Raw genomic sequence first — 25921 nt, 5'->3', positions numbered from 1 at the left:
TTGTTGGCCCTTCACCACCACCCTGCCGTGGTCTACAGTTCCTCCTCCAAAAAATATATAGAGATATATACAGCCTTGCGGAGCAGCAATTATCACCAGCAGAGAGGGTTGGACCAGAACCTGAGCATAAGCCATGAACATTAGGCGCTTGGCCTGACAAACTCGGCTCCAGGAGGCGGGGTGCTCCTGCTGCCCGTCTTGTCTCCTCTACAGCAGAATGCAGCCGTTCTACTAATACCGCCGTACCCTTCTCCCTTTGTGCCTGTCTTGCAACAATACCGCCTTGGTCATTTGTGAGAATAACTGATGTGGTATGACTGTTATACACCATAAGTGCGGTGTCCTGAAAAAAGCCAACCGATCTGCCTTTGCGACTTCCTGTTAGAGATCTGATCGCATACACCAAACAACACCTTCAAACGACAGATTATCGCATTGTCAAGGACATCATCCTCAAATATCACGAACTGGCAGAGATATCAAAGCTAGTCATCTTTCACAGTCTTCGCACGACCCTTCGACGACCCTTTTTTGCCCACTTCTATCCACACCACAACATTCACCATGCCTCCCACAAAATCCAAGTCTTCAAAACGCGCACCAAGCAACAAAACCGGTCCTTGGTCGACAGCCAGAATCTTGAATTCAACGTCCCCGGTCGCCAACAAAGACATCCACGCATTCTTGGTCCAGTGCATCTCTGGCTGGAATGAAAACTACACCGAGGAGGAAAAGCGGGCCATCATCGACAGACTTCCACCACGATTCCACACCCACGACGTCGACGAGGCTGGCTCCCTACTTTGTCCCATCTCTGCAGACTTCGTCCTGGAAGACCCATACCTCAAAGCCGCCGTCCCTAGATTCAAGCAGCACGTCAATGAAGGATACTACGAGCAGGGCTGGCAAAACAAGGCCAGGAAGGCTATGCAGGAGAGACGCGAGGGCAAGTTCGACGCGTATCTGCAGGAGGAGATAGAGGCTGCGTTTGGTGATGGAGAGGACGTCGGTGACAACGATCCTAACGTCCAGGAAGGTGGCCTCAGCAGCGACGGCGAGTGGCGCGCCGGTAAGGGCAAAGGACGGCGCTGAACACAATAGGATAGGCACCTAGTCATGTCAATGAAAGCCTTATGACGCCAAACGATCCATGAAAAGACCCTCCGTCTTGGCTGTATTCCCCTCTCCGTCTGGTTTCGCTCTTTGCTAAGCTTTGCTTCGGCGTGTACGCTATGGCAAACGTGCATGATGCCATGTTTTGTGATGTGTGCTCCTCGCCATGAAGATGATATCTCAACTCTTGAGACTGGACCACCCAAGGTGTGAATCCAGCCTTCCTCTTCATCTTACTCTCGGCGTCTTCGACAATTGAAACTTGCGTCCCGTCAATGATGGGGAAGGCGTCTTCCTCAGCTCACAAGTTACTAAATTGGTGGCCAGACTGACCGTCTGTATTTCCTCCTCAACTAGGCGTTGTTCATCCCCTGGTTGACGCAAGGTGACCGCCGATCGGGCATCCACACTGAGACTCCTTCAGGCCAGGTGAGGAGGAAAGTGAGCGTAGCCAGCTGACTGATGATGCCCAACGCATGACAACATCCAATGGAAACGGATGTTTTGCGCACTTGTCGCTGCTACAGAAGGTTCCTGATGGAACACGTCAAACAACCTGGGCTGGTGAACTGGTCCAGTAAGGCCCCAAACCCTGCAGTAGCGAACAAGGGTTCGGTCCGCTACATCAGAATGCTGGATTTGATTGAGGAAAGGATCGTTCACAGCCGACATAGAGGGCTAACAGAACCTTCAGTCGTGATATGGGTATTATGAAAACGGGTTCTGATTGTACAGCACAAGGGGCCTTGAAGGCTGCGGCTTCCCGCTATCATCCGTAAACCTAGGATGGATCCGCACGACGTTGAATCCGTCAAGGAAATGCAAGAAATCGTCAGCGGTGTAACCGCAGGCATGAACAAAATTCGGAACGACTCACAACAAAACAGTCGTGCTTCTTCCTTCGCCTCGTGTTCGGACAGGAATCGGCACCATCTGCTCGGGTATGTGCTTGGTGCGGTGTGACGTGTCTCAAGCAAAGTCGACAGGTCAAGCCACAAGGATAACCCGGCCAGCCCAACGTACCTCGCCCCTCAAAGCCCGAAAAGATATCCCATCAAACCTGACTCGTGAATTTTGCACCTCGTGTAGTCACTGTCAACAGGGAGCAACTATCGCGGGACAGGAGGCAACCTAGGTCTGGTGCTAAAGATAACAGGTTCTAGTCAAGCGGTGAATTGGGAACATACGATGCCCTTGGATGCATTGCGACGAAGGAGCCACGCTGTCTGGTATAGCAACCGCTGCACTCAGCCTGAGATTGAGATGAAGGTCCCCAGACGACTTGTGGCTAACGGAAAGGGGCAGAAACAGGAAGCAAATCCTGCAAGTTCAGATTGGAGCCCAGTGGCTATCACATACCGAGTCAAAAAGCGGTATAGGTCGGCTAGCCTTGATCTGAGAAGCTGAGAATTTGTGAGGTCAAGGCTGTTGTTCCAGTCTCGAACCTCGACCTCAGCCAGGCGAGCAACTAAGGAATAGGCGAGAGCGCCATCACCATGTCAAAGGTTATATCAGTTTAGCCTGTGAGAATATTTCCGAATTTTTGACCCTTGTTACTGTCTTGATCGGAGGATGCTGCCGACCTTCAGCCAGTTCAGGACACCACTTGTTCTGGGGTTGAGTTGCACCGCTAACGACCCGCGGAATCAGGTCGTCGGCTGCTTTGATGGAGTGGCACGAAACGGTGTGTTTCTAGAAATCCGCCAGATGCAGCCCAGGATGGATAGGTCCAACCCCTGAGTAATTGGGATGTAGCAGAAAGGCGGTTGACCGAAAGAGGAGCCGCGGCCAGCGTGGATGGCCAGTCTGTTGCTGAGAGTAGTCGCTTCGACTTACTGAGAAAATCGATGGAGGGTCCGGTGCTGATTGCTTCGACCAGACCAGGGTAATTCAATAAATATGCCAGTAATGGGCCAACCACATTCCGTCAAAGCCAGCCCTCCTTGAGGTATCAATTTTGCCGTCCTTGCTGAGAAGTTTCATAGGCCGGTTCGTGGATTTCACCGATCATTGTCTCAACGGCTCGGTTCACCTATCGGCGAGGAGATATCAGCGTGGCTCTTGTTTCAATCTGGTGTGAAACAAAGGCATTTGGTATCCCGCTAAAACCCACTTTGCCAACCAGGTCTGCCCCGGCTTGCGGTCAAATGCATACGTCGCGCAGAATCCAAGCACACGATCTGTTTTTGAAGCAAGCAATGCATTCTGCACAGTCAGAGACCTGGCATGCTGGGCACGCCTAGTCTCGTGGCGAGTGGATGTTCCGGAGTTGAGCTGTCAACTCATCCGATCCCGCCGCAAACTTTGATACCGACATCATTGTTTGATCATTCTTGCAGGGTCATGGTTCTTCGAGCCCGGATCGGGCGCATTGCATATTAGGGCGCCAGCCTTTCTCTCCTATCCGATATACTCCAAACGAGTTCTTGTTCCCTGATCCCCGGGAAACGTGTTTGTAGTCGATGCTTGCCAGCATGCGTAGAACTGTCGGTGAGTTCACCGCTGCTCACCGCCCTCTTGTTGGGGCTTGGTTGGCAAGCCCGTCCCGTACTATCCCCTAAGCTATGATTGTCGTCACAGCCAGACCGACCTGTGATGTATGCACCTTGGACCATCGATCGTATCAGATATATGGGCGGCGAGCTGCTTCTGAGATAAGTATGCCCTCAGGCGGATCCGCTTTCCTGCCATCGGACTTCGGCTGGCCACCTCGAAACAACGCCTAGACATCCGATGGCCGTGTCTCTCAGCGATGATACCCTTGGGTCGACCACAATCGTGTGCACCTGCGTCCCTATGGCCGGAGACAATTCAGTTTCCGCCTTTCGTTCCTGCGGGTGTTGGGCCTGTCAAGAGTCAGGTATTAGGCCATCGTATATGCTTGACACCGCATGACCGGTGGATCACTGGGCTGAACGGTGGATCTTGGTGCTTACTTACTAGTTAGCACAGGGATCTATCCGCTTCACTTTTCTGGAGTCTGCGGCCCCTCCCAATGGGACCGTTTGTGAGGTGAACACGTAGGAACAATGTGCATGAATCGACTGAGCGCGGATCCGGGAAGCGAGGCGACAAACTTTACCATTGTTCTCTTTCGACTATGTCTTTCCAACCTCGCCTGAAGATACCATGCCTCCGTTTGGCAGAAACCTAACAAACTTTCACCCGCATTCCCCGGCTAGACTAGAGGGGCGGCATGGCTTTTACGACCGTTCTATGCTTCAGGTGGCTGGCAAGTGGACTCAGCGCTGGGTCGTGCCTTTTCCGGTTTTCTCGAGACAGAACAATAATGCGGTGATGGAAGGAGCAGTGGGATAGGGAGATCGTTTGATGGGGTTTGACGTGCTCGTTTGTCAAGGAAAGCCGTCACCTGAAGTGGCTTCACCCATCATCGCGTCCTTCAGGGTCCGTGCAAAGTAGTCACCTGTGGGTCCAGGCTGGAAAGGGTGGGATGAAACAGGCGCCTCGAAGGAAGATACTTGTAAACTCGACAGAAAGGTTCGATTGGAGGTGGCAGTCAAAATACAACCTATGGATGAACAAGCACAGGTTAGAGGAAGATCAAGTCACGCCTGCCTTGTCTGCATTCAAAGGCCAACGGCCGCCAACCACGGCGGTAACGAACATCATCAGAAGATCTTGCGAACTTTATCTCATCATCCTGTCAAGGCTGTCCAAGACTAATTCGCCTGCTGGAGATGCTTTGTGGCGCCACTGTGCTCCGCCTATTGCTAGATGCAGACTCTCCTGCATGCCCTCCTTGAAATGGTAAACCCCTGCTACCTCCTGTGGTGGAGGTGTAGACTCTCCTTCTGGGCCAATGCAGCTCTCCTGTCGGTGTGTCTCGTCGACTGGGAACAGCCGCAAAAAATATGGATCCTCGCCGCGTTGTTCTCCAGCCCAAGCCAAGTCCTTGAAGGAAACCCCCATAGATGATATCAGGTGTTCTTCCGGAGTATACAACTAGACGACGAACGCTGGTTGGGAATAGTGCAGAACGCCAGCAACCGCACCGCCGCGGCTGCATTAGAATGGAGCTCGAGGCGAAGTACATTCTTCCTGCTCCCTCGAGCTTATTTGCGCCGCAATGCTGTGTCAGATGCCAGTAGCCAGCGCAAGAGCCAGGCTGTGGGCTCAGGACTGTCCATCTTCTGCCATCTGCCACGATCCCTGATGCAGATTGATGAGCGATCCATTGCACTCTTTGGTCGGACTGACCCGCATTTCAGACCGCACTTTCGACGACTTCCAGTGCTCAGAGGCCTTCTTAAACAAGCTGGCTTGTTGTAACTTTCACCTTCATCCCACCTGCTGTCTTCCTGCAGATATCTCAATAACAATATTTGTGCCCGCTCCTGTGTCTGAGTTCACTGTGCCTGCAACGTTCAGTGGAAACGCCGGCGTCTTGCTTGGGTCTCGCTACGACGATCGGCGTCGTGCAAAGGAAACCCGGAGCCAGTGGTATTAGTACTCGTCTAGTGGCCTTGTTCAGCCTGACACACTGCCAACCCAAATCTTTTACTCCTCTTCTGGTCCCATGTGTATGGCACCAACCACTGATCTTGTGCAACGACCTTACCCTCATATTCGTCCCACCAACATATCGCCATACCACCCATCGTGGATATCTCGGCCTTACTCAAGGCAAACGACGAAGACGAAAGCCAGTCCGTCAGTTCGCTCGCTTCAGTGTCTCGATCAGATTCAGTGCCATCGAGCGTGGCCACCAGCGTGGCGCCTTTGCCACCGCAGCCGCGCTCGGCGGTACCTGCGAAAAGGTTGTCTTCCAGTCAAGACCATCCAGTTCAATCTCCTGCGAAGAAGCAGTCCAAATGGTCCCCAGAAGAAGACACCAAAATCATTCACCTTCGCCAGGATGGGATGAAGTGGGAGGATATCAGCAAGCACCTGCCGGGTCGTAGTGCCATCAGCTGCAGATTGCACTATCAGAATTACCTGGAGAGGAGAAGTGAATGGGACGAGGATCGCAAGAATAAGCTCGCAAGGTTGTACGAGAGGTATGTTGAGAAACGTCGCACCAGATCGTGGAACCCAACTTGCAGTCTCGTCTTGCAGTCGCCCTCGAACGTTACAAGGCCATGAACTGACGCTGCCATCACCAGATTCCGTGCAGAGATGTGGTCAAAAGTGGCGGAAGAGATGGCCATGCCTTGGAGAGCTGTCGAGGCAATGCACTGGCAGATGGGAGAACACGAGATGGCGAAGCGTGCCGGAGTGACTCCGTTCTCCCTCAGCAATCCTACCAGCACATACGAGCCGATGCCTCTACCTCCGCGAGGACACCTTCGCCCCATCGGGCCTCCTCTTCGGGCGAGGCGTGAGTCAATGCCTCTGGAGGAGTCGTATGCGGGCCCTCAGCAGCTGCCATCCTTAGCGGAACTCACCGCAGGACTGCCAGCATTCTCTGCTCCTCCCTACCACACCAACGACCCTTTCCACCATGTGTACAACAACTCAAAAGACCGCAACTCTCCTTTTCGGTGATATATCCTGGCAGTTTCGGATTTGAGCGAGCATCGTCAAACAAATAGCAGGCGGGCGTAACGATAGAGTTCCGGGTTCATGAGTGTTTTGTGATCGAATTGGGCATGCCGTTACCACGAGCCGATCGAGGAAGAGGCTGTAATATAGTGACAGGCGGACAAGCGCCGCTGGAGAACGTGGTGAATAGGCTCAGGGGATAATGAGATCAGAGAGCTTGTCAACGCTGCCGTGCCATGATGATCCACCAGTTGTCACGGTCAAACCCCGATTGAACTATTCGAGCACCGGCGGTCTTTGCGTCCTCCTCGAGTTCCCCTTCGTGGTACAGATGGTAGTAGCGATGGTAGGTCGTCGCTGAGTTCGGTCGTGCGTTATGGTCGGGCTTGAGTACCCATGGAACCAGGACATCTTGATCGTGACCTGTGTCCCAGCCTCGTCGACTGTTTTTCTGCTCCAGAGCCCATACAAAGATCAACGCTTGACCTCCATCATCGTTCTGGGAGGCTGGTGTCAGTGTCTGTAAAATGACCTTTAAGGCTTCAATTCTGCGGTCCCTCGTGGAGAGGTGGTGTATGACTGCAATTGATATGGCGAAATCAAATTTGGAGTTGGGGTGAGGGAGGTACAAGGTATCTGCGACGACTGCACTGTGAGGTTGGTGTTGACTGGCAATATCGACCAGGGTCTTAGACCTGCTCAGAGGTTTAGCCATCCATCACGCATAGTCGATGCCAAATATACCTGTCCGACGCCACGATGAAGACATCTCTATTCACGGGCAAGTATTTTCCATTGCCGCAACCAACATCGAGACCCACAGCCCCGGTTGGCAGACGGCGCAGAAACTCGTCGACCACGGGCCACGGCTGAACGTCGTTTGTCAGTGGAGGTTATTCTAACTGCATGCAATGTCGACACACCTTGTACCGCGTGGCAGAGAAGTGAGTTGCTATCTCTTCGTACACCTGGTGGACATGTTTGCTCTCGTACTCTAATTGGTCCATAGCCTGGATTGCCATGGTGAAGTGAGCCTCGCAGTGATGAGCCTGCGATAGCGCATTAAGGCATTCCAAGTACGGGACAAGTGTGAGACATCTGGCGAATATCGGTCTCTGCCGGTGCGACCCTGATAGTAGATGAGATGAGCTTCAATATCTGAAGCTGAACCAGCAGTCAGAAAATGTCCAAAAAGAAAAATGCTCGAGGCTAATCATCGGCAGATTGCCATAGTACTAACTCCCAGGTTACTTAATCCTCGCTATTGTACAAAAGCAGATCCCGGAACAGAATCTCCGGTTCGCCGATCAGCCTCGTTCGCACTGGGGGTGACTGGGGCAAGGGCTTTGCCAGTCGTGACCAGTCAGTGACAGTCTCGTGTGTCACAATGAGTAGCGTGCGAGGCTGATTCTGTCAATACGACAGAAACCAAGGAATTGTATCAGCTTCATGAGGCTAAAGCGGGTGATGCCACCTATTTTAAAGATGCCTTTGATAGGCAGATATTATATAATCCCATACACGAGAATCGCAAATTATCGTCCCGCCTTAGGCAGTTCGTTTCAAGTCGTAGATCCTACCCAGCACCTCGCTGGGTCTTGAAAACACATAAGACTCAATGCTGCTTATCCAACCTCGACAGCTTGTCCACCCAACGGGGTTTGGTTGCTCGAAGACCCAAAAATGCTCAAGATACCAGAGCTCCTGATCATTAAAGCTAGTACAATTGCAAGCAGTGGAATCTGCAACAGCTTGTTAGACAGTATGGACGGGGCCGAGGGTGAAGAAAAACATACCCAAAAGAAGAACAACTTCCTATCTCGGCTCAATTCGACTCTTTCGACAGCCTTTCTCACCGGTAACGCAGGAGTAGCAGCGGATGATGACGCTTCTGAACGCTGGCCATCTGCATGGCTCCCAAAGTGAAGATCTGCCGCTGCGTCTGCGGCAGCTTCAAGAGCAGAGGACTTTTTGAGGCTCCAATCCCCGTGGCTGCCGGCGTCGTCCGGATAAAGATCGCCATACGCGGGAGGTGATGACGGCGTGGGCGACGATGATCCTGTTAAGGTCTCCCACCAGCCCTCTCGTGAGCTGGTCTGCTGTCTTGAGCTTGGACGCTGTGGGAAAAGTGAGCTCACTCGGCGAACCATAGGATACGCCTGGTAGTCTTGCAAAGCTGCGAGGGGCCCATTGATTCCCAGAGTGGGCATGAACGACTGAGCACTCTCATTAAATTGGTGCAACTGAGCTACCAGATGGTCGCGCCATGCCAACATATAAGCTGACGGTGCTGCATTTGGCGCTGCGTCCGCCACTCCGCTTTGCGATATCATTGGCTTTTGAGCTGGAATATGGTGTGCACTGTTTCTCCGGGAGCCGGGAACACTAGCCACGGCTTTACTGAGGTTGGCTTGACTGAGCGGCCGAGTTGCGCCGAGCTCTTTGGGGAGCCCCTCTATTGAGGCGTCGCCTTCGAGATTAGAGTCATCGTCAGAGTCGGTAGTAGGGTATTGGCTGGAATCGTTATCCCAGAATGACCGTAGAGAGGAGGAGCTTCTGCTGTGTAGGCGCATTGGAGTGCCTCCGGCGCTGCGTGAGCGATAGTGGTCAATCCGATTCATAGTGGCCTGATAAGCGAGCAATGATGTTGCCAGGTCTGCAGGAGTAAATAGGCGGATGCTGCGTGCCTTGTGATTGGCACCAGCCAAGCGCAGTCGGTGTATTACGTGCGTGTGCCCGTTCATCGAAGCGTGGTGCATAGGGGTGTGGCCATTGTTGTCGACTACGTTCGGATCCGCGCCCCTCGCCAGGAGACTCGCAACAAAGCGAGTCAGACCCAATGAAGAGGCGAGATGCAGTAACGTGAGCCCAGAGGGCCGGCGGAGATTGAATTTCGGAGCTTTAATGTGCCTTTGTTCGTCCATGTGTTCAAGCATCTGTAGCATCAGGACCTCGAGTTCAAGCGTGTCCATGGGTACACCGCCAGCGAAGCCGGCATTGCGTTGATGTCCTCCACCCATACCATAACCTGCATGAGAAGGCCACATGGAATGTGACTGGCTCTGAAGAAGCTGCTGCGCAGCTGAGTATGGGTCGTCTGTGGGGTGTTGCAATTGTTTGCCAAGAGTCCTCAACGCCAGGCGGAACATCTCCAACTCACGGTCATCGACATAGGTGAAAAGAGACGGTCGTGTCTGCGACTGCTGTTGCAGTGCGGAATATTGCGGATGATCGTGTTTGAAAGCAACAGCAACAACTCCTGGCTGTAAAGCTGGAGGCGCGATACAGTTCAGACATTTCTCACCCCAGAAAGTGGTGGTCGTAGCCTCAGTATCACCGAACATGACTTCAAGGCCCTGATAGAAACCGTTTCCAAGTAGGGTCACTTCTGTGCCACCTGTCACAGAGCCTTCTGCAGGGACCAGCTTGTGTATCAAAGGAGGGGGCCGCCGACTAGGCTGCCCCATGAGCTGATTGCTAACAGCTTGGCCGAAAGCAGCATCAGACGCGCCAAAGCTATTCCTTGCTGAGCCCGGACTCCCAGGCCGACTCGGTTGGCGGGATGGTGGAGCAGAAATTAGGTTGCGAGGGAGATTTTCTAGACTGAAAGAGCGATTTATGTTCGAGGCAAAGGAAGGATCGTGGCCACTGGGCGTAGGAGGGCTCGTACCAAAAGGGCCCGAACGCGAGGGAGGCACGACAAATTGTCGGTCATTAGGGCCCATATAGGATGCCATATTCTGGGGATACGGCGAAGAAGCAGCAGTATTGGGCATTGTTGAGGGTCCGGCCTGCATTTGCTGACCGGTGTCCAGGCGCGTCATCGTCAGGGCCGATGGAAGTTTGCCAGAGCCACTCTGCTTCCTCCTCTTGGTAGTCGGGCCCGCTGGGCCACTAGGAGAAGCGGGTCTGGAGAGGTTTCTCGGAGTCAGAGTACTGGAGGTTTGGTGCGATATGGCCGACGGGATGGCAAAGGGATTCGATGCTGGCACCATGGGGAAACTGGGATTGAAATTGTTTTGCAGGCCGTGCAGATCAGTAGTGGAAAAGGACTGCTTGAAAGACTTAGAGTTGGCCGCCGAAGTTTGAGCTTGATCGGTGCTTGAGGTTGCGAAGACCCCAGCACCTGGGACTTGAGGCGCAGTGGCTGGCATCGGCGCAGGAGGATGCGATGCAGCAGCAGGCGCATTGTGCGTTTTGTGGTCATCTGTGATCATGATGGGGTTTGTCATGGCCTGAGCAATAACCTTCTCTTTGTAATCCTTGAGGGTGAAAATGACCTGGAAACCCATCTTCTCGTTTTGATGGCGACAATAACAGGCAATCCGCATAGGCAGCTCGACTTGCACAGCACTGGGCGGCGTGGCGTTGCGTAGAAGTTCAGCTTGACCATCACGAGGGACTTCAACCCACTCCTTCACTTCATTCGTGTTGAAGACGACCACTCTTCTCTCTTCGTCCTTTTGAAACATCTCCTCCTCTTCAGGCTTCTTTTGCTTCTTTCTCGAAGCTCTCTTCCTCTCACGTTGTATACATCCCGGACAGATGTTGACTTCTCCGCCATTCAGCGGTCTATCGTCATCGTCCTTTGACGTGGACGATTCATTTGACGAAGCAGGGCTAGGCCGAGTGTAAGCTGCCAAGTCTTCACCTCTGGCGCGCGCCCAAGCCCTTTGCAACTTGACGGGATCTTGCATGGCGCTCGTACAAACCAAGGACGTGTGGAGTTCCAAAACCTCGGCGGACCGCTCAACTTCCGGTTTGGCCAGAAATTTGGGCTTTGAAACAGTGTGCCTCGGTAGCCTCACCTTCTTGGCCCCAGGGGGAAGTGCGGACAGGGTCAATTTGATGGGTATCTGTGTCTCGACTCTGGACTTCAGGGAAGTAGGGTGCACAGTCAGTAGAGGGACACCATCCGCAGAGGTGGCCGTCGATGGAGGGGAAGAGACATCTTTCGTAAAGGTCGAAGGTGTCGCACTGGACTCGGGGTCGAAGGTAAACCCAGTGCCCGAGAACTGCATGTTTGGAGAAAAAACCGCGTTTCCAGGCGAGTCTCCATTCATCGTGATGTGGTTGAACGTCTCCTCGAGGCCCGATGATGGCGAGTGTTTACTCCATGGGGACTGACCCTGTGCGGAGGGAAGCATGGCATTTAATGGCGAGGCTTCTCTCGAACCAGCAAAGAAGAACTGGGCCTGTCCGTTAGTTGGAAATGGAGCGGTCGGGTTCTGTTTGGTGAAGGGCATGAAATTTCCCTGTCTATTCATTGCGCGCATTGTTGCGCCCTTGACGGTACCGGCGCTCATGGTGTCAAAACCGCTCGGTGTGCTTGCAGCTGTTTCGAAGTCAAAAGCAGAGGCCATCTGTTGGTTGCTGGCCTCGAAATCTTGATCCAGGCCCGCCATAGTCGCGTCTTCGAAAACCTGCTCATTCGAGATCGAGAAACCGTTGATCCCACTGCCCCAAGATCCTTGTCCTGGATTATGCGGCGGAGGAGAAGCGGTTGAAGCAGCAGAAACATTACGTTTCTGAGCGTTACGGTACTCCGAGGACGAACTGCTGGAGGCCGAGCCAGATCCTCGAGGCGAGCGCGAGAAGGAGTTACCTCCCGGTAACGGACTGTAGTCGCTGAACTCACGCTTGATAGACAGGTCGTTAGGGTTGAGGTATCCGTCAGCGGCGCCGGTCGAGTCATCGATCTCAGGTGCTGTAGGTGTCAAGAATGCGTCGAATTCTTGCCCTGCGAAAGCTGACGTTGGACTCGTACTTCCTCCAAACAGATACATATCTTCATCCTGGGTCGACGCCATTCTTGTAAACTCCAGCTGCGCTGTGCGAAATGTTCCAGCACCTGCGCCAACCTCACGCCATCTCTTTACCACAGTTTACTGCCGCAGCCGTCAAGGATCTAAGGACGGAGAGTATGAGTCTTGGATAGCTTGGAAACTCAGGAGATCGAGCTGATGCAGCAGGAACGAGGTGAAGGAGGTGAGCGAGTGACTTTTGTTCGCGGAGGGGCCTGGTTGGCTCTTTTTCGTGCGGTTCGGGGCTGGTGAGATTCTCACCGAAGCCTAGGTCGACTTATTCGAGGCGGCGCGGATTACTATGCGCAAAGGCGCTCGTCGAGAATACGTGAGAGGTGTCAGAGATGATCACTTGGAGTCCTTCGAGATAGTGGTGCAGCGCGAACGATGAAGCTCGAGAGTCATGGGCGCAGTTCAAGGCGGCAAACAATGGCAGTGGGAGTGAGAAAAGGTGGAGATGGAGCCTAGAAGCCTAGGATTCACCTGGGATTAGCCAAGTTGCATCCCCAGACTTCGACTTTGGTCCTGATGGTCCTTGGAGGACCAACCAAGTCTTTCGCTTCTAAATTTCCCTCATCATCCCTCATCACCCTCATCACTCAACTCATCATCCCTGGATCTACAGAGTCACGGGAGTACAGTAACACAGTCACCACAGTACAAGCTACAGTATTACGGAGTGGCTCGACTAACTAATGCAGTAATCAGCGCTCTCATCTGAACAGAGTGTTATCGGGCTCTATCTTCTCCTTTCACCATTAATACCATACGGAGTATGCTTTTGTCTCTACGAAAACCCAGTTTTAACCCGTTCATCCCGTTCCCTGCCCAGCGATGCCATCATATCGCACGCGTGGACTCACCTTCTCTTCTGACAGAAACGCCGATTGCCCCGAGCCTGCCATGCCACGCTCGTCTCGGAACAATTCGTCAATTTGAGACTGTGGACATTTCACAACCCTTCAACCCTGTTCATGCATGAAAGAAAGCAATACCGCTGCTGGATGCGGAGAAGTACTTCGGCACCAAGTCCTCTCTGGTTGCATATCCATCAACAGAATTTAAGTTGCACCATGGTACAAAGCAATTCCTCTAGATCGCACTGACAGAAGGCCCAAGCAACGAAGTCCAGCTTGTACCTTGTTTGCAATCCACCCCGTTCGTGAACAGTGCAGTCTGCTGTGGCCTGGAGTACTTGTGGCTCAAGTTGCCGCCTTTCTGAAGAGCCTGCCCTAAGCGCCACGCCGTTATCAGCCTTCATGCCATCTTAATCTGCCATTGACGGCTTTTCTTGCCGTCTGCAGCAATCTATCACAAACCAGAACCACTCTCCAGGCACGATAGGCCGCCTGTCGCCCTAGGCCCTTACGCTACTGCACTGTGGCGCATTCATCATATCTTGGATGTTTCCACTCTTTCATCTATCCAAAATCCAACATAAAAAGTTTTGAACATGGCCTCACACCACCTACGCTATCCTGGAAGTAGGGGTACGTTCACCATGCAAGAATGCTCACTCTGAAAAGCATACGGAGTTCAGTCTGTTCCTCCGTCGGCACCTCGCCCGGTCCTTCCCAGATTCTACTCCACGACGCATCATTCAGTCCCCCAGTAGTCCATGAACAGAGTACCAAGTCTTGTCCCGAGAAGTTGAACGCACCCTCCGAGTGGCCGTCAGAGGACACTCTATGACAGCTAGTAGCCAAGCGGCAAATCACTACATTGACCATTGAAGGACTATGTCTACCTTCTGATCGACGAGGATGATGGCTTCATTGGATGAGCTGTCATCGGTCTTGAACAAATGAAGCAGCCGCTGTCCTTGGCCGTGAATGCTCGATCGCCCCCCTCGCGATGGATCATCGTATATGTGTGCGTTATGTACTCCAATGCAGGTATGCCCCCAAGTGGACCGTCAACCCCGGCTCCGAGCGCGGTAATGGAGACGTCTGATCTCGATCAAGTCTACTGCGGCCAGAGCAGACTGCCACTTTTCCCACAATCCACCGGCAGTAACTGACCAGTGATGTTGCCCGCATAATTATCGCTTGCAAGAAAGAGACATGCCCTGGCAACAGCTGCTATCGCAACAGGTTTCCTCAAGGCAACTGTCGCCTCAGCCTCGCGCCACATCGCCTGACCATCTGCTGCGCATTCAATCCTGAACTGCGCCGTATCTACTGCTCCTGGCGCAATAGCGTTGACTCGACAATTTGGGTTGATGTCTACAGCATCTCGTGCGAGTGACTTGACAAGACCATACTGGATTGCAGCCTTTGAGGTCGCATATGGTGCGCAAGTCGAGATTCCGAATCTACCAGCTTCAGAGCCGAATACCACCGTGGAGATGTTTCTCGTCTTGGTCGTTGCATGCTGGCGGATGCCTCGGAGCCAGGCTCGACAAGTCAAGAATGTCCCGTCGACATTGACGTTCATAATTCTTCGCCAGTCCGCCAGAGGCATGTCTGCGAGGGAATGATGTGGCAGGTATGATAAGTCCAAACCAGCAACTGCAATGCACGTCGATACCACTCCGAACTTTGCCCTGGCATCCTCCATAGCTTGCTCCAGACCCGTCTCGTCCGTGATGTCGACCGTCTGTGAATACAGCCGTTCATGTGAAGTTTGATTCTTCGGCTCAGTAATATCGAATGCTGAAACAAATGCTCCGGCCGACAGAAAAGCCTGGACGACTAGAGACCCGATAGCTCCACTTGAGCCAGTCACGAGAACATGCGAGCCCTCAAGCCCGAGACTGGTATCAAACTGTTCGATAACCATTGTGCTCGATGATCAGGCAAAGAATCTATTGATGAGATGGAAGCTGTTGAAGAAGAAATTCCTCGAGCTCGACTATTTCATTAGTCCATGAGCGGAGAAGCCCGCCATCGAGACTTCAGCCTTGCTCAGAAGGACAGGAGACAGCGAGCCACCGTGAGGAACAGAGAGGGCCATTCTTCGTTCGCTTGCAGGCCTTGAAGTGCCATATGAAATCAACCCACTCGGTACATAAACGGCTGAAATAATGTTGCGAAATAATGTTGCAAGATACCTCACAATATCAGTCATATCAGTCCTACCAAACGCCCGGAATCAAAGCATACGGCACCTTCCGCTTGACCTGCGCCCACTGCTCACCATACCTCTCACTCATATACTTATCGAGCATCGGCACCGAGCGATTCACAAATTGATAGATAAACCACGTCGCCGTCAGGGCGCCCCATAGCGGTCCTCCCGCAGCAATTGCGTACCCCGTCCGCCAGAGCGTGTACCCCGTATACGGCGCGTGGCGCACGACCGAGAACAGCCCACCACTGTAGACTTTCCCATTGTTCCGGGGTTCGTCCTTGAACCACTTGCGCTGGATCTCGCCGATCGTCTCGGCCAGTATGCCCGCGACGTACATCCCCGTGCCCACGTAGACGCTCCACGGTGCAAAGTACGTCGGATTCTCGCCGGACAGGTTAAACGCCAGCGTGTTCAGCGTATTGCACGCCAGATTGAAGATACCCACAATCATGGCTGCGCCGGGTTTCATCGGCTCGTTGGCAATGGCCGCCGCCCAGAATATGTGTTTGGCCGCTGAGCCGATGGAGAGTGCCCAGATCAGGCTTTGGAAGGGCGTCATCCCCGTGCCGACGAGAGGCAGCCCGCCTGTTGGGGGAGGCCGTGGCGCGGGAAGACCGAGTTTTCTGGCCCATCCGGGTAGCGGGGAGTTCAGGAGCAGATGGCGCTGCAGGTAAGGATCGATGGCGCGGAGGCCGATGAAGATGGCGGAGCCTAGCAAGTTGGTCCCTCTTGAGCCGCGGTCGATGATATCTGCCATATTTCTCGTGCCAGATGACAAAGAGCACCTACAGGTGAAAGTAGGAATTTATGGATGTCTAGTAAGCTGACCTGAAGAGTAGGTAGTACGGGCACGTACGGGGTAGTAACCATGGATGTCGAAGTACGGGGCCGTCATGGGCCACTAGGCATGAATGCGGGGTGAAGACACACTACCTACTGTAGGTAGCCAGAGATCGCTACAGCTAAACGGCAAGAGGGAATCCCTGGGGGACTACGTGGACTACTCCGTACTCGTACCTACTACTACCTTACTCGTACCTTAACTCGCTTACTCGCTCGGTGCTGAAAGGGAAGCTTTTGTCTGACGATCTTCTAAGTTACCGCACACAACGAGCTCGAGAGAACGCTCCCAAAAGAGGGCGAGGTTGCTGTCACAGACACTCCTGTCAGTTGTGCTTCGTACCTAGAGACCAACGAGCATTCTGACATACAGTACCAGGTAGGTAGGTAAGTACAGTCAACCTCAAGAAGCAGAAAAGGTAGGGTTCATAATGGTAGTTTTCATCTCGATCATAATCGTCATTTACATACAAAAAGCCTGCAGATAATATACGCCTCTGCATCGGTATCCGTAACAAGCCGGACCGTTACCACTGCATGTTCTCTCCTCAGCGATATCGACTACTCCTCCCCACCGACTCTTCACTCTCGTCGTAGGTTGGCAAAGTGCTTTTCGTGGCCGTGGCCTCGTCTCTGTTCTTCTGCTCCTGAGTAAGGTGACGTGCTCGTCGGATCTCAAATGCAATCACGAATACGATATACAACAGGGTCATGATTGCAGCGACCACACCGTATGCAATGCCAGCGGTTCGGGTCTGTGATTCGGTTTGGAACGGGCTATTCGACGCCAACCTAATGCCCAGGCCGCCATTGATTATGGCCAAAACGATGAGTATGCGGCCGAGCCAGAGGTGAGCTCGGCCAATTGGTGTCCGGCCTGGCGGCTTGGTTGGTCTGCCAGCTTCTACATTCCGCGCGCGCTTTTTGTAGAGGCGATGATGAACGAAGCCGAAAATGGGTTGGAAGAAGGCAAGAGCAAGGATTGCCAGGCCCAGACGAGGATGAGGGTTGTTCCAAACACCGTAGTCCTCGAACTGCTGCGCAAGCCAAACTCCCATTCCAGCTGCGACAATGAGAATTAAGTAGCTGAGGACCTGGCCGAATGCGTGGATTCGCAAGACGATAGGGTTCTTGATGTTTAGTCGAAGAAGAATTGCAAGTGATGGGATGAAGATGACCCACACCAGTGAGGCTAGGACGGCGTGAGTGATGAGTATGCGATTGGCTTTGTTGTACTCAGCCTGTGAGTCGAAGACGCCACCTTGGATGTAACCGGAGCCTGCAGTGGACGAGGAGCCGCCATTGTCGTTGTCGTCGCCACCATCATTCCCGTTGGCCCACGGTGGGCTTCCGTTGCCGTTGCCGCCGCCGAAACCACCAAATTGAGCGTTTGCCGTAGTCAAAAGCAAGATTGTCGAGAATAGAGGAAGCGCCATACCTCGAGTTGCTGACAATGCCATTTTCCGACTGAATACGTTTCCAGGGACCTGTCTGGAGACAAGAGGAGGCAGGCAAGAGCTGACGAGATGGGCAGACCATCATTCTTGAACATTTGGCTTTCACCAGGGCGTGTGCCAATGTCCGATGATCGTCAAAGGGGCTGGAGTCAAGAACGAGGTTGTGCGGGATCAAAACGGGGCATTGTTTACCAAGAATAGCCCGAAGATGCTTGACCTGACGAATCAATGAGGTGGCAATGCCGCAATGTACAACAACATGATTGGAAGGCCTTGCATAAACAGGTCTTGGGCAACACGTAGGCATCGGACGAGGATCAGTCGTAGTGGCGATGCTATTGGCAAGGTGCTTCAAGGTGCTCCAAGCTGGAGGTTTTGTGCCAATTAAAAGGGCTTGACGGTGACCGGCCTCCGGCGCACCGATAGCTTCATACCACTCTCAACTACCGTATTTATTGATGGCTTTGTCCTTGCATAGCCTCTTGCGCGTCCTGTGCTCGACGAAGATGCGCTGTTCGAATCATCGTCTTGTCGGCGCATTTCGAGAGGCACATGTACTTAAGGGATGACGCGTCCTGATGGTGAGACAGGCCTGAAGATAGAGGATGGATGCTGGATGTGACCATTCAGATGTTCAAGCAGGTCAGTAACGCTTCGACATTGACGGGCAGTAAGTTCTCTCATTTAACATCAAAAAGTAAATGTGGTAAGAAACCGCTGGGTAAATCGTGTAATTTGGCGTTGGCGTGTTCTTCGACGACAAACAGCAGCGGGGACAATCTAGGTGGCAGAAGGGCCTCGTGTTCAACGCCATGAGACCATATTAGTCACCGTCCTTGGACTACTAAATGTATAGCCACACCGAGATGTTCGTGGCGGATTCGTCAACAAGATGAAGCAGGAAACTATGATGAATTGGCGAGTAAAAGTGCAAAGTCCATACCAGTCGAATTGTTATCCATGCCCTGGGATGAAATTCTGACGTCTGACAAATCAAATCCGCGACTATCCCTGTGTTTTTCGCGGGCGTTTTCTGCCAAGCTGTCTGTCAGGCATGATTAGTTTTCCAGTCGAAGTCGCATCTTCTTCCAGGTCGTGGCTTTCTCTCCTTCACACTTGGGTAAATTCTTTTTTATCGTGCCTGTCGCATCGAGAAGGCTGAAGGTGAAGCTCTATTCTCAAATTGCTATGGTGTGTCGGTAGACTGTACGTCGTCAAGGCTTCACCGGAGCTGTCGACTTCTGCCGATCACAGAGATCTCTAGACTTAGATGGTCGAGTCTCGAGAGAAAACCCGGTTCGATTCACATTTTCATCTGTCAATGGCACCAGGTAAATCCCATGCCGTGCGTCGAAACTGTTTTCATGTTGCTCCACGGCCGTCCAGTCATCAGGAGAGTAAACTGGTCACCTCATAAGTTCAGGAGTCTTTCGGATCGACGAGGACGCTTATAATACGATTTCACCATGTCTGAATACCGTACTCGCCGGTCAGGCCGCCAACGTAAAGCGAATCCAAAGTACGCCAATGATGGATGGGATAAGGAGACTCTTCGCGTCCTCCGGGCTTCATCCGAGTCATCAGGCTCGAGTCCAGATGAGGCTTCTAGACCCGAAGAGTCACAAGAGAAGATCACAAGAATCGCTCGTGATGGCGAAGTTTCCTCAAACGAGGTCGACAACGTCTCCGTTGATACTCCCGTACTGTCACAATCTTCAGATGTGGAAACGCCGGATGAGGACGATGAAGACATGGGCATGGCCTCCGACGAGGATGAACCCGAAAATGGCAGACCTCGACCTCGACCTACACCTCAAGCTCAACGTCGCATGCCTGGTACCGACGTAGTCAATGCTACGACACGTTCGCGAGGTCTTGCGCCGATTCGCGACCGAGGCGCAAAGCACTCAATATACTCCTACACGTTCGGCCCTGATGTGGAGGATTTGCAGGACGTTTTGCGCGCTCGCGACACCTGGCTCAAGGGACGTGATGCGACGCTGCCGAGTCGTCTGACCCTATCTGTCGCCCTGAACCAGTCGGACACATCTGGACAGCACGGCAGTCAGACAGCAACAGCCGGGCGCAGCAAACACTGTGCGTCGAATGTCTCTGACTCATGGATTGATTCGGTCCTCAGCCATCAGATCCTCACGCAGCCCCAAGACCTGGAACTCTATGAAAAGTACTTTCTTCGCCATAAGCCGTCTCATTCAGTCGTCCTGGGACCTTTTGACAGACAACAACAGTACACTCTGGACTACTGTTCCCCGTTGGACTTCGGTTGGGCGTGGCCCAAGTCTGGAGGCTCTGCTGATGACCAAGCCTCTTACTCGGGCGAACGGTATCATCAAGGTTGGCTGATCAACGTCGGCGAGAGAGTTAATTGTCTCACATGGGCTCCTCAACACGAAGGAGTCCAGTACTTAGCCGTGGCAACGAGATGCACCTCAGCCCAGCGACATCTTGCCGCTGGAAAGGAGGACCTCCGGCCAGCGTTTCATCCATCACCACTATTCCCATCCGCCATCCAGATATGGGCTTTTTCAACCAAAGAAACCGACATTCCAGGTGTACGGACCTTTGCGATGAACCTCAAGCCTAAGCTGGTTATGGTGGTATGTACGGAATGGGGCAACATTCGCGCCGTGAAGTGGTGCCCTCTCGACCATCCGCCAACTCAAAATTCCACCTCCGATTCAAAATCAACACCCTTAGGCTTGCTAGGTATTCTCTCGGCCGATGGTTGTGCTCACATCCTCGGCATCCCTTGCCCACCCAACCAGTCCAGCTCATCCCCTACCGCCTTCAAAGCCGAGCGTGCAGGCTTGTGCATGCGGCCACCGAACGATACAGTCTTTACTAGCCTCACATTCGCAACCTCCAGCGACCTCATTCTTGGGGCGGCCGACGGCTCCATCCACCTCTTTGACTTGACCGATGCCTCCAATTACACCCAACCGCACAGCTACATGACACACCAACTGCACAACACCTACGTAACCTCTCTTTGCACGGCCGACCCTGTCTCCATAACCCCTTTGATTGCCAGCATGTCAGCGAACGGGGACCTAGCACTCACCGACCTCCGGAGCCCCACGCAGGACAAAATCTCCATCAATCACGCCTGCTTGCCCACCCGGGACATCTACTACGCGCCATTTACGCGCAGCTTCATCATCGGCCTCGACCGCGTGGGAAGCACACACCTCGACGCCCAATCAGCCACATACCTCGTATGCCACCACCTGCGCCAGTTCCACATGGGTCTTCGCGTGGCAAAGCTACCCGACCACACGGGCGCGGCTACCGCGTTGGCCGGCTCACATCACCACCCGTGCATACTGGTGGGCAATGCAAAAGGGCAAGTCCACTCGACGAATTACCTGCGCAAGGTCCTGCCGTACCGGCGCGCTGATCATAGCAAAGCCCTCGGCGCCTACCTCCAGAAGATCTGTGAGTATGATTGGCGGCCTTTCAGCGTGCAGGAAAGAGCAGAGCAGGGCCTCCCAGAGCCTGAGTCAGAGAAGATAGATTTATTCCACGGCCACGACAGTCGACCGGGCGTTTCGCGCTTCCATGAAGGGTTCAAGCCCGAAAAGATACAGGTCGGGAACATGCCGGAGACGAAGAAGAAGGCGCAGAAGAAAGATGCAGGTGCTGGGGAGCCCATCTTTGAGGAAGAGCATGCAGTCACGGCGCTGGAGTGGAATCCAAATCCTTCTTGCGCAGGCATTGCGGCTATGGGTTGGGGCAGTGGGATCGTCCGGGTCCAGGACCTAGCTCATGATATGGAGTGAACGCTAAAGTAAAGGCACACTGCGAAACTGATTTTTAACGAAGCATCCTTAGGGCGATCGCCTAGAATTGTAACCATCGTACGGGATTTGGTGCTCCTATCAAGGTGGTATCATTTGTCTACCAAGGAAACAGGGGCGCATCTGTTGGTTCACGATACCACCGAGGAGAATTGAGCCTGCATGCATCTGGCCTTTGGACAGCAACGATATCATCATTCGATATTACCTCGTACTCTTTCTGCTATCATATCACCGCTTGTCCAGGACATTTTTGCTGCCCATCCTGAATCCTTAGAGTACATTGTTCGGATGCAATGAGACATGCTTGCCAACGCCCATGTGGTTGTACATCCTCAGAATAATTCCACGATACTGACTTTTCCGAAATTTGCCTTTCGCTGGCCTGCTCGCTTTTGAAATCCGTGGACCCGACGCAATGCTAAAGAACCACGAGACAGATAGCAAACGTTGCTGGTAAAGTTCTGGCGAAAACCACCGACGCGGGAACTTGCTCGAGACTCAGGTATGCAGCATGGATGCCTGCATAGGTGATCACTCAATCCAGCCAAACTCGATCATCAGATCTAGCTCTGGCCACCTCGCGGTCCACCACGGCCTTTTGATCCTCCTCCACGTCCGCCACGAAAACCGTCGCCCCGACCGCCACCTCTTCCACGTCCTCTGAAATCGCCACGACCGCCGCCACGACCGCCCCGGCCACCCCGACCTCTCTCACGACGAACTTGCTCGAAGCCATCATTCTCGGCGGCGATCTTTTCTTCGACTGCAGCAGCGGCCCCAACCTCTTCGGCCCAACTGCTTGATCCATGCATGGCAGCTGGGGTCGCGGCTACACCGGTGTCGGTTTCAGCAGGGTCGCGAGGCACCTGAACCCATTCTTCATTGGTTGCGCTTGTATCGGTGACCTGTGAAGCTTGAGGATCCCAGCTAGTTTCCGCAACCGCGTTAGCAGCCTCGTCACCCGTGGCAGCTTGGTCTGGAACTTGTACGACTTGAGGTTCGGCATTCTCGTCGCCAGTGGTTGGAATGGCAGTGGCGGTAGCATCCTCAAGCTCAGTGAGACCGGCATTGGCCACAGTGCTGTCAGTCTTAACCTCATCGGTAGTAGCTGCGGTGTCAACAACCGGAGCTTCCTCGACTTCGTGGCCCGTTGGCTGCACCAAGTCTTGAGCCTCTCGAAGAGAGGATTCTTTGATTTGCGCGAAGGTGAAGTCAAGGGCTTCCCCCTGCACATCTGAGACTTTATCTTCAGTGCCGTCGATCAAGTTCTTCAGAGTCACAAGAGACGTCTCATTTCCTTGATACACCAGCAGCAAAGCGCCTTCAAAAGCACGACCTTCTTCAGTGTCAGCTTCCTCCGACTGGCGTTTGGATGCTGCGGTGTGCAAGAAATGTGTGATGACCCGTAGACCGTCCTCGATTGCTTTGGACTTGATGTCTTCCGCCTCTTGAAGTATCTTCTCCTTGATGCTGGCGATCTCTGCTTCGTGTGACTCAACCAAACCGGACTTCTCTTTCGCGAACTTGTCCTCAATTTCCTGAGCGAAGCTTCGGAAGGCTTGCAGCTGTTCTTCGAGTTGTGCGAGTTGAGCTTGGAGGGCAGGTTTCTTCATGACCTGAGCTTTCTGATCTGCGTTAAGCTTCTTCCGTGCCACCAAGTCATCAAGGGACACATCAGGGTTCTCGGCAATGACAGCATCGGCTTTGTGGGAAGCAGACAGTTTCTTGTGGATGTTGCGAATGTTTCTAAGCGCAAGGTCAGCTTCATTTGTGCTTGGATTATGGTGCTATATGTCCGAGAACTCTTACTTTTGAAGGTCTTTGACGATAGAGCTGTCGGTATGAGATTCTACACCGTTGGTGGTAGGTTGCGCTTCGGTCGTGGTTGCGTCAACTGATGGTGCGGCTGCGTCGCTCTCAGAGGTCGATTTCTCGGCTCTCGCCTTACGCTTCTTCGCCGACTTCGACTCGACGGGAACTGTACCAACGGTAGACATTTTGACAGTATGGATCGAAGACGGTTTTGTTTGGAGTCAAAATCCGGGGTTGAAGGTCGGACACAAATTGGAGTAACAGTTTGCACGAAGTGGTTCCAGTTGATTGGGCAAGATGGCTTGCAGAGTCCAAGGTCGATGAGAAGGAAGTATGAACTTGAGAGTTCGGATTTGTCAAACTGAGACCAGACTGAGTGTTTGTGTTGTAGAAGTTGCTCGCGTGAGTCTTGTAGAGAAAATAGTTGTACTACCTTTGGGAGTAGCAATCTGGAGAAGTTTCGCCAAGGTTCAGCCTCGTCGACTCCGAATTTGTCCAAATCGACAAGGCTGAGACCCTTTGTTTCTTCACCCAAATGATACTTCGCCATATTACGGACCCAACGAGCATTGGGGTGGAACAGCACTCTCGCAGCAGATATCACGAGTAACCGTCCGAGATCCGAATATGTACTTATGACCAAGATTGGTCGTATAGCAGAAGACAAAAGCTATTATTCAGCAACTTGGGTGCGACGGCCGGTCAATAGATCTCTCGAGGGACTGGGAACAATGTATCTGGATGTCATCTTCTAGCAAATTTGCGATTGATGAAGAGACAATTGGGGCGGTAGACGAGCTGCTTGAATTTGTTCGCGAAGGCAAAGTCAGATACATAGGGCTGTCCATCTATTTCATCCCCCTGATATCATGACGAGCAAGCATGGTGCGTGAACGTTTTGGACGGCTAGTGGATGTCTTTCAGACTTGGGCACATATGAGTTTACAGCGCTCGAGGTTGGAACTTTAAGGGCTGAAAGTCGTCAATGATGCAGCGTCTCCTGTATGAAGGCCTGCCCATTAGCGATTGCCCTCCTCCGTGTGGGAAGCCTTTCTCAGGGAAGGTTGGGAGATTTCCATCTTGCACCTGCAGGCCTTCGAAATGTGCAAGAGATCCACGATGGTTAGATAATTATAGTGTGATCAATCCCGAGGAAGGATAATGTAACTGTTCGAAGTCGTTCTTGGATGACTAGCCTTTCATTTTCGTGCCATGCTCGCGATACCTTTGACGGCGTGCTTCGACGTGTTAAGCCATACCCCCCTGATATGGGCGGTATGACGCGTGTATTAATCGATATGCTGGAGCGGGGTTTGGGCATGGCTCATCCAGGTTGTGCTGGCTGTGAGAGAAAGTAAGGACAGGAAGATTTCTTGGAGTCCGTGACTCTTTGCCACATAGATAGTCGTCTGATCGCTCACTGTGTCTGTCGCGGCAGGAAAGTAAAGCCGCTGTGCTGTGCCGAATTCAAGGCAGGCGTGGTTCTCCAAAGCCTTCGACGGGCGTCGCTAGGTATCGCTGATCAACCTTGAACTCTGGACTCTCGTATCTGACCGCATGCGTTTCGACATGTCTGATTCTGTCCTCGTGCTGGTACCCCCCAGAATGCCCTCAGAGTTGTGCGTCCAGGATGACATTAGCTAATGCTGTCGCTGTCTTCACTCGAAATTTGTGAGCCATTGCGATTGTATGTCGAGGCACGCACGGTCCATGGAATGTTGCAATAGACTCAACAAGGCGTAGGTGTGCTATCAACCTTTGAATCGTCGTAGGCTGGTCTGCCTAATCATCAGCACAGCGCCCCCCGTCCAGTCCGTGAAAGCATAGTCATACCATTGTGGCCTTCCTGATATCTTTGGCTGCGATTGTTTTCTCCCCATCAACCCGGGCTTTTCGAGTCGCGTTTTGCATCAGCCTAGACGTCGTAATGAGTACCTCGGACCCAGTCGGACAGTATTCTATACGTACTCTTCAATGAACAGAACATAGTCGAGATAAACAAGAGAGTCCACGCCCTTGCCCACTTTCTTTCTTGAATGCGCCCTCAGTATCTTGCGCAGAGTGGCCCTTGGGTAACTCTTCTTACCCGGAGCCATCGCGAAGAGAGTGGTGGTGTCCGAGTGATCGTGGCCGAAAGCAGAATATGCGGATTGACGAGCGTTTTCGACGCGGGCCCCAAAATGTAAACAAAGACTCGGTTAAGATCGGTTATCAGGACCCGGCCCGAACCAATGAAAAGCTGCCAATAGCTTCAGCCTCGTGCTGCCAGCCTTGCCCACTATCCTACTGCATCTCCCCCTACCATTTCCCGGGACTGACTCTGGTACTGCATTGTCGTCAATCATCTCGCACCAACAGAGCTCAATCGTTTAGTGCATGCCTCTGCCTCGCCTTTGGACCATGATGTCAAAGTACTCACCCCAAACTGAAACGCTTGCATCCTCTCGCCCTGTTTGCTTCGGCTGCAAGACATTTCAGCAGATGTAGGGACAGGTCAGCG

At 52.9% G+C, this 25921-nt stretch overlaps 10 protein-coding genes across 10 annotated transcripts; 3 read left to right on the top strand and 7 right to left on the bottom strand.

Moving 5' to 3' along the window:
* Positions 1–67: 67 nt before the first annotated feature.
* Positions 68–1135, top strand: PV05_06708 (uncharacterized protein). Its single transcript, XM_013459474.1, has one exon. It carries the CDS (start codon positions 565–567, stop codon positions 1090–1092), a length of 528 nt encoding a protein of 175 aa, XP_013314928.1. The 5' UTR covers positions 68–564; the 3' UTR covers positions 1093–1135.
* A 3663-nt stretch (positions 1136–4798) lies between these two features.
* PV05_06706 (uncharacterized protein) lies at positions 4799–7768 on the bottom strand. Its single transcript, XM_013459472.1, has 3 exons — positions 7539–7768; positions 7360–7484; positions 4799–7310 (listed from the first exon to the last, which is right to left on the bottom strand). The coding sequence occupies exons 1-3, from the start codon at positions 7635–7637 to the stop codon at positions 6836–6838; spliced, it is 699 nt and encodes a 232-aa protein (XP_013314926.1). The 5' UTR covers positions 7638–7768; the 3' UTR covers positions 4799–6835.
* Positions 5995–6618, top strand: PV05_06707 (uncharacterized protein; the record flags this gene model as incomplete). The annotated part of the gene is made up of 2 exons (XM_013459473.1): positions 5995–6131; positions 6237–6618. 2 exons carry the CDS (start codon positions 5995–5997, stop codon positions 6616–6618), a joined length of 519 nt encoding a protein of 172 aa, XP_013314927.1.
* A 290-nt stretch (positions 7769–8058) lies between the features above and the next one.
* Positions 8059–12857, bottom strand: PV05_06705 (uncharacterized protein). Its single transcript, XM_013459471.1, has 2 exons — positions 8412–12857; positions 8059–8357 (listed from the first exon to the last, which is right to left on the bottom strand). The coding sequence occupies exons 1-2, from the start codon at positions 12423–12425 to the stop codon at positions 8241–8243; spliced, it is 4131 nt and encodes a 1376-aa protein (XP_013314925.1). The 5' UTR covers positions 12426–12857; the 3' UTR covers positions 8059–8240.
* Positions 12858–14188: 1331 nt separating this feature from the next.
* On the bottom strand, positions 14189–15226 carry PV05_06704 (uncharacterized protein). Its single transcript, XM_013459470.1, has one exon. It carries the CDS (start codon positions 15198–15200, stop codon positions 14385–14387), a length of 816 nt encoding a protein of 271 aa, XP_013314924.1. The 5' UTR covers positions 15201–15226; the 3' UTR covers positions 14189–14384.
* Positions 15227–15315: 89 nt separating this feature from the next.
* PV05_06703 (uncharacterized protein) lies at positions 15316–16319 on the bottom strand. Its single transcript, XM_013459469.1, has one exon. It carries the CDS (start codon positions 16246–16248, stop codon positions 15496–15498), a length of 753 nt encoding a protein of 250 aa, XP_013314923.1. The 5' UTR covers positions 16249–16319; the 3' UTR covers positions 15316–15495.
* Positions 16320–16755: 436 nt separating this feature from the next.
* On the bottom strand, positions 16756–17925 carry PV05_06702 (uncharacterized protein). The gene has a single exon (XM_013459468.1). It carries the CDS (start codon positions 17789–17791, stop codon positions 16880–16882), a length of 912 nt encoding a protein of 303 aa, XP_013314922.1. The 5' UTR covers positions 17792–17925; the 3' UTR covers positions 16756–16879.
* A 990-nt stretch (positions 17926–18915) lies between these two features.
* PV05_06701 (uncharacterized protein) lies at positions 18916–21916 on the top strand. Its single transcript, XM_013459467.1, has one exon. The coding sequence runs from the start codon at positions 19255–19257 to the stop codon at positions 21586–21588; it is 2334 nt and encodes a 777-aa protein (XP_013314921.1). The 5' UTR covers positions 18916–19254; the 3' UTR covers positions 21589–21916.
* Positions 21775–23824, bottom strand: PV05_06700 (uncharacterized protein). The gene is made up of 2 exons (XM_013459466.1): positions 23419–23824; positions 21775–23355 (listed from the first exon to the last, which is right to left on the bottom strand). Exons 1-2 carry the CDS (start codon positions 23604–23606, stop codon positions 22173–22175), a joined length of 1371 nt encoding a protein of 456 aa, XP_013314920.1. The 5' UTR covers positions 23607–23824; the 3' UTR covers positions 21775–22172.
* A 385-nt stretch (positions 23825–24209) lies between these two features.
* Positions 24210–25574, bottom strand: PV05_06699 (uncharacterized protein). Its single transcript, XM_013459465.1, has 3 exons — positions 25390–25574; positions 25255–25336; positions 24210–25199 (listed from the first exon to the last, which is right to left on the bottom strand). The coding sequence occupies exons 1-3, from the start codon at positions 25515–25517 to the stop codon at positions 25173–25175; spliced, it is 237 nt and encodes a 78-aa protein (XP_013314919.1). The 5' UTR covers positions 25518–25574; the 3' UTR covers positions 24210–25172.
* Positions 25575–25921: the final 347 nt, after the last annotated feature.

This window comes from Exophiala xenobiotica, assembly GCF_000835505.1.
Source record: "Exophiala xenobiotica strain CBS 118157 unplaced genomic scaffold supercont1.4, whole genome shotgun sequence".
NCBI classification, from domain to species: Eukaryota; Fungi; Ascomycota; class Eurotiomycetes; order Chaetothyriales; family Herpotrichiellaceae; genus Exophiala; species Exophiala xenobiotica.
Note: the sequence above shows the minus strand (reverse complement) of the source record. Positions and strands in the feature narration are given on the sequence as shown.

Coding starts and splice junctions, on each gene's coding strand:
- PV05_06700 (XM_013459466.1), bottom strand. CDS start 23,606: ATGTCTACCGTTGGTACAGTTCCCGTCGAGTCGAAGTCGGCGAAGAAG. Junction 23,356..23,418: donor ATCGTCAAAGACCTTCAAAA/GTAAGAGTTCTC, acceptor CCTTGCGCTTAG/AAACATTCGCAACATCCACA.
- PV05_06701 (XM_013459467.1), top strand. CDS start 19,255: ATGTCTGAATACCGTACTCGCCGGTCAGGCCGCCAACGTAAAGCGAAT.
- PV05_06708 (XM_013459474.1), top strand. CDS start 565: ATGCCTCCCACAAAATCCAAGTCTTCAAAACGCGCACCAAGCAACAAA.
- PV05_06703 (XM_013459469.1), bottom strand. CDS start 16,248: ATGGCAGATATCATCGACCGCGGCTCAAGAGGGACCAACTTGCTAGGC.
- PV05_06704 (XM_013459470.1), bottom strand. CDS start 15,200: ATGGTTATCGAACAGTTTGATACCAGTCTCGGGCTTGAGGGCTCGCAT.
- PV05_06702 (XM_013459468.1), bottom strand. CDS start 17,791: ATGGCATTGTCAGCAACTCGAGGTATGGCGCTTCCTCTATTCTCGACA.
- PV05_06699 (XM_013459465.1), bottom strand. CDS start 25,517: ATGGCTCCGGGTAAGAAGAGTTACCCAAGGGCCACTCTGCGCAAGATA. Junction 25,337..25,389: donor TATGTTCTGTTCATTGAAGA/GTACGTATAGAA, acceptor TACGACGTCTAG/GCTGATGCAAAACGCGACTC. Junction 25,200..25,254: donor ATATCAGGAAGGCCACAATG/GTATGACTATGC, acceptor ATGATTAGGCAG/ACCAGCCTACGACGATTCAA.
- PV05_06706 (XM_013459472.1), bottom strand. CDS start 7,637: ATGGCAATCCAGGCTATGGACCAATTAGAGTACGAGAGCAAACATGTC. Junction 7,485..7,538: donor TCTCTGCCACGCGGTACAAG/GTGTGTCGACAT, acceptor AACGACGTTCAG/CCGTGGCCCGTGGTCGACGA. Junction 7,311..7,359: donor TTCATCGTGGCGTCGGACAG/GTATATTTGGCA, acceptor ACCTCTGAGCAG/GTCTAAGACCCTGGTCGATA.
- PV05_06705 (XM_013459471.1), bottom strand. CDS start 12,425: ATGGCGTCGACCCAGGATGAAGATATGTATCTGTTTGGAGGAAGTACG. Junction 8,358..8,411: donor GGAAGTTGTTCTTCTTTTGG/GTATGTTTTTCT, acceptor AAGCTGTTGCAG/ATTCCACTGCTTGCAATTGT.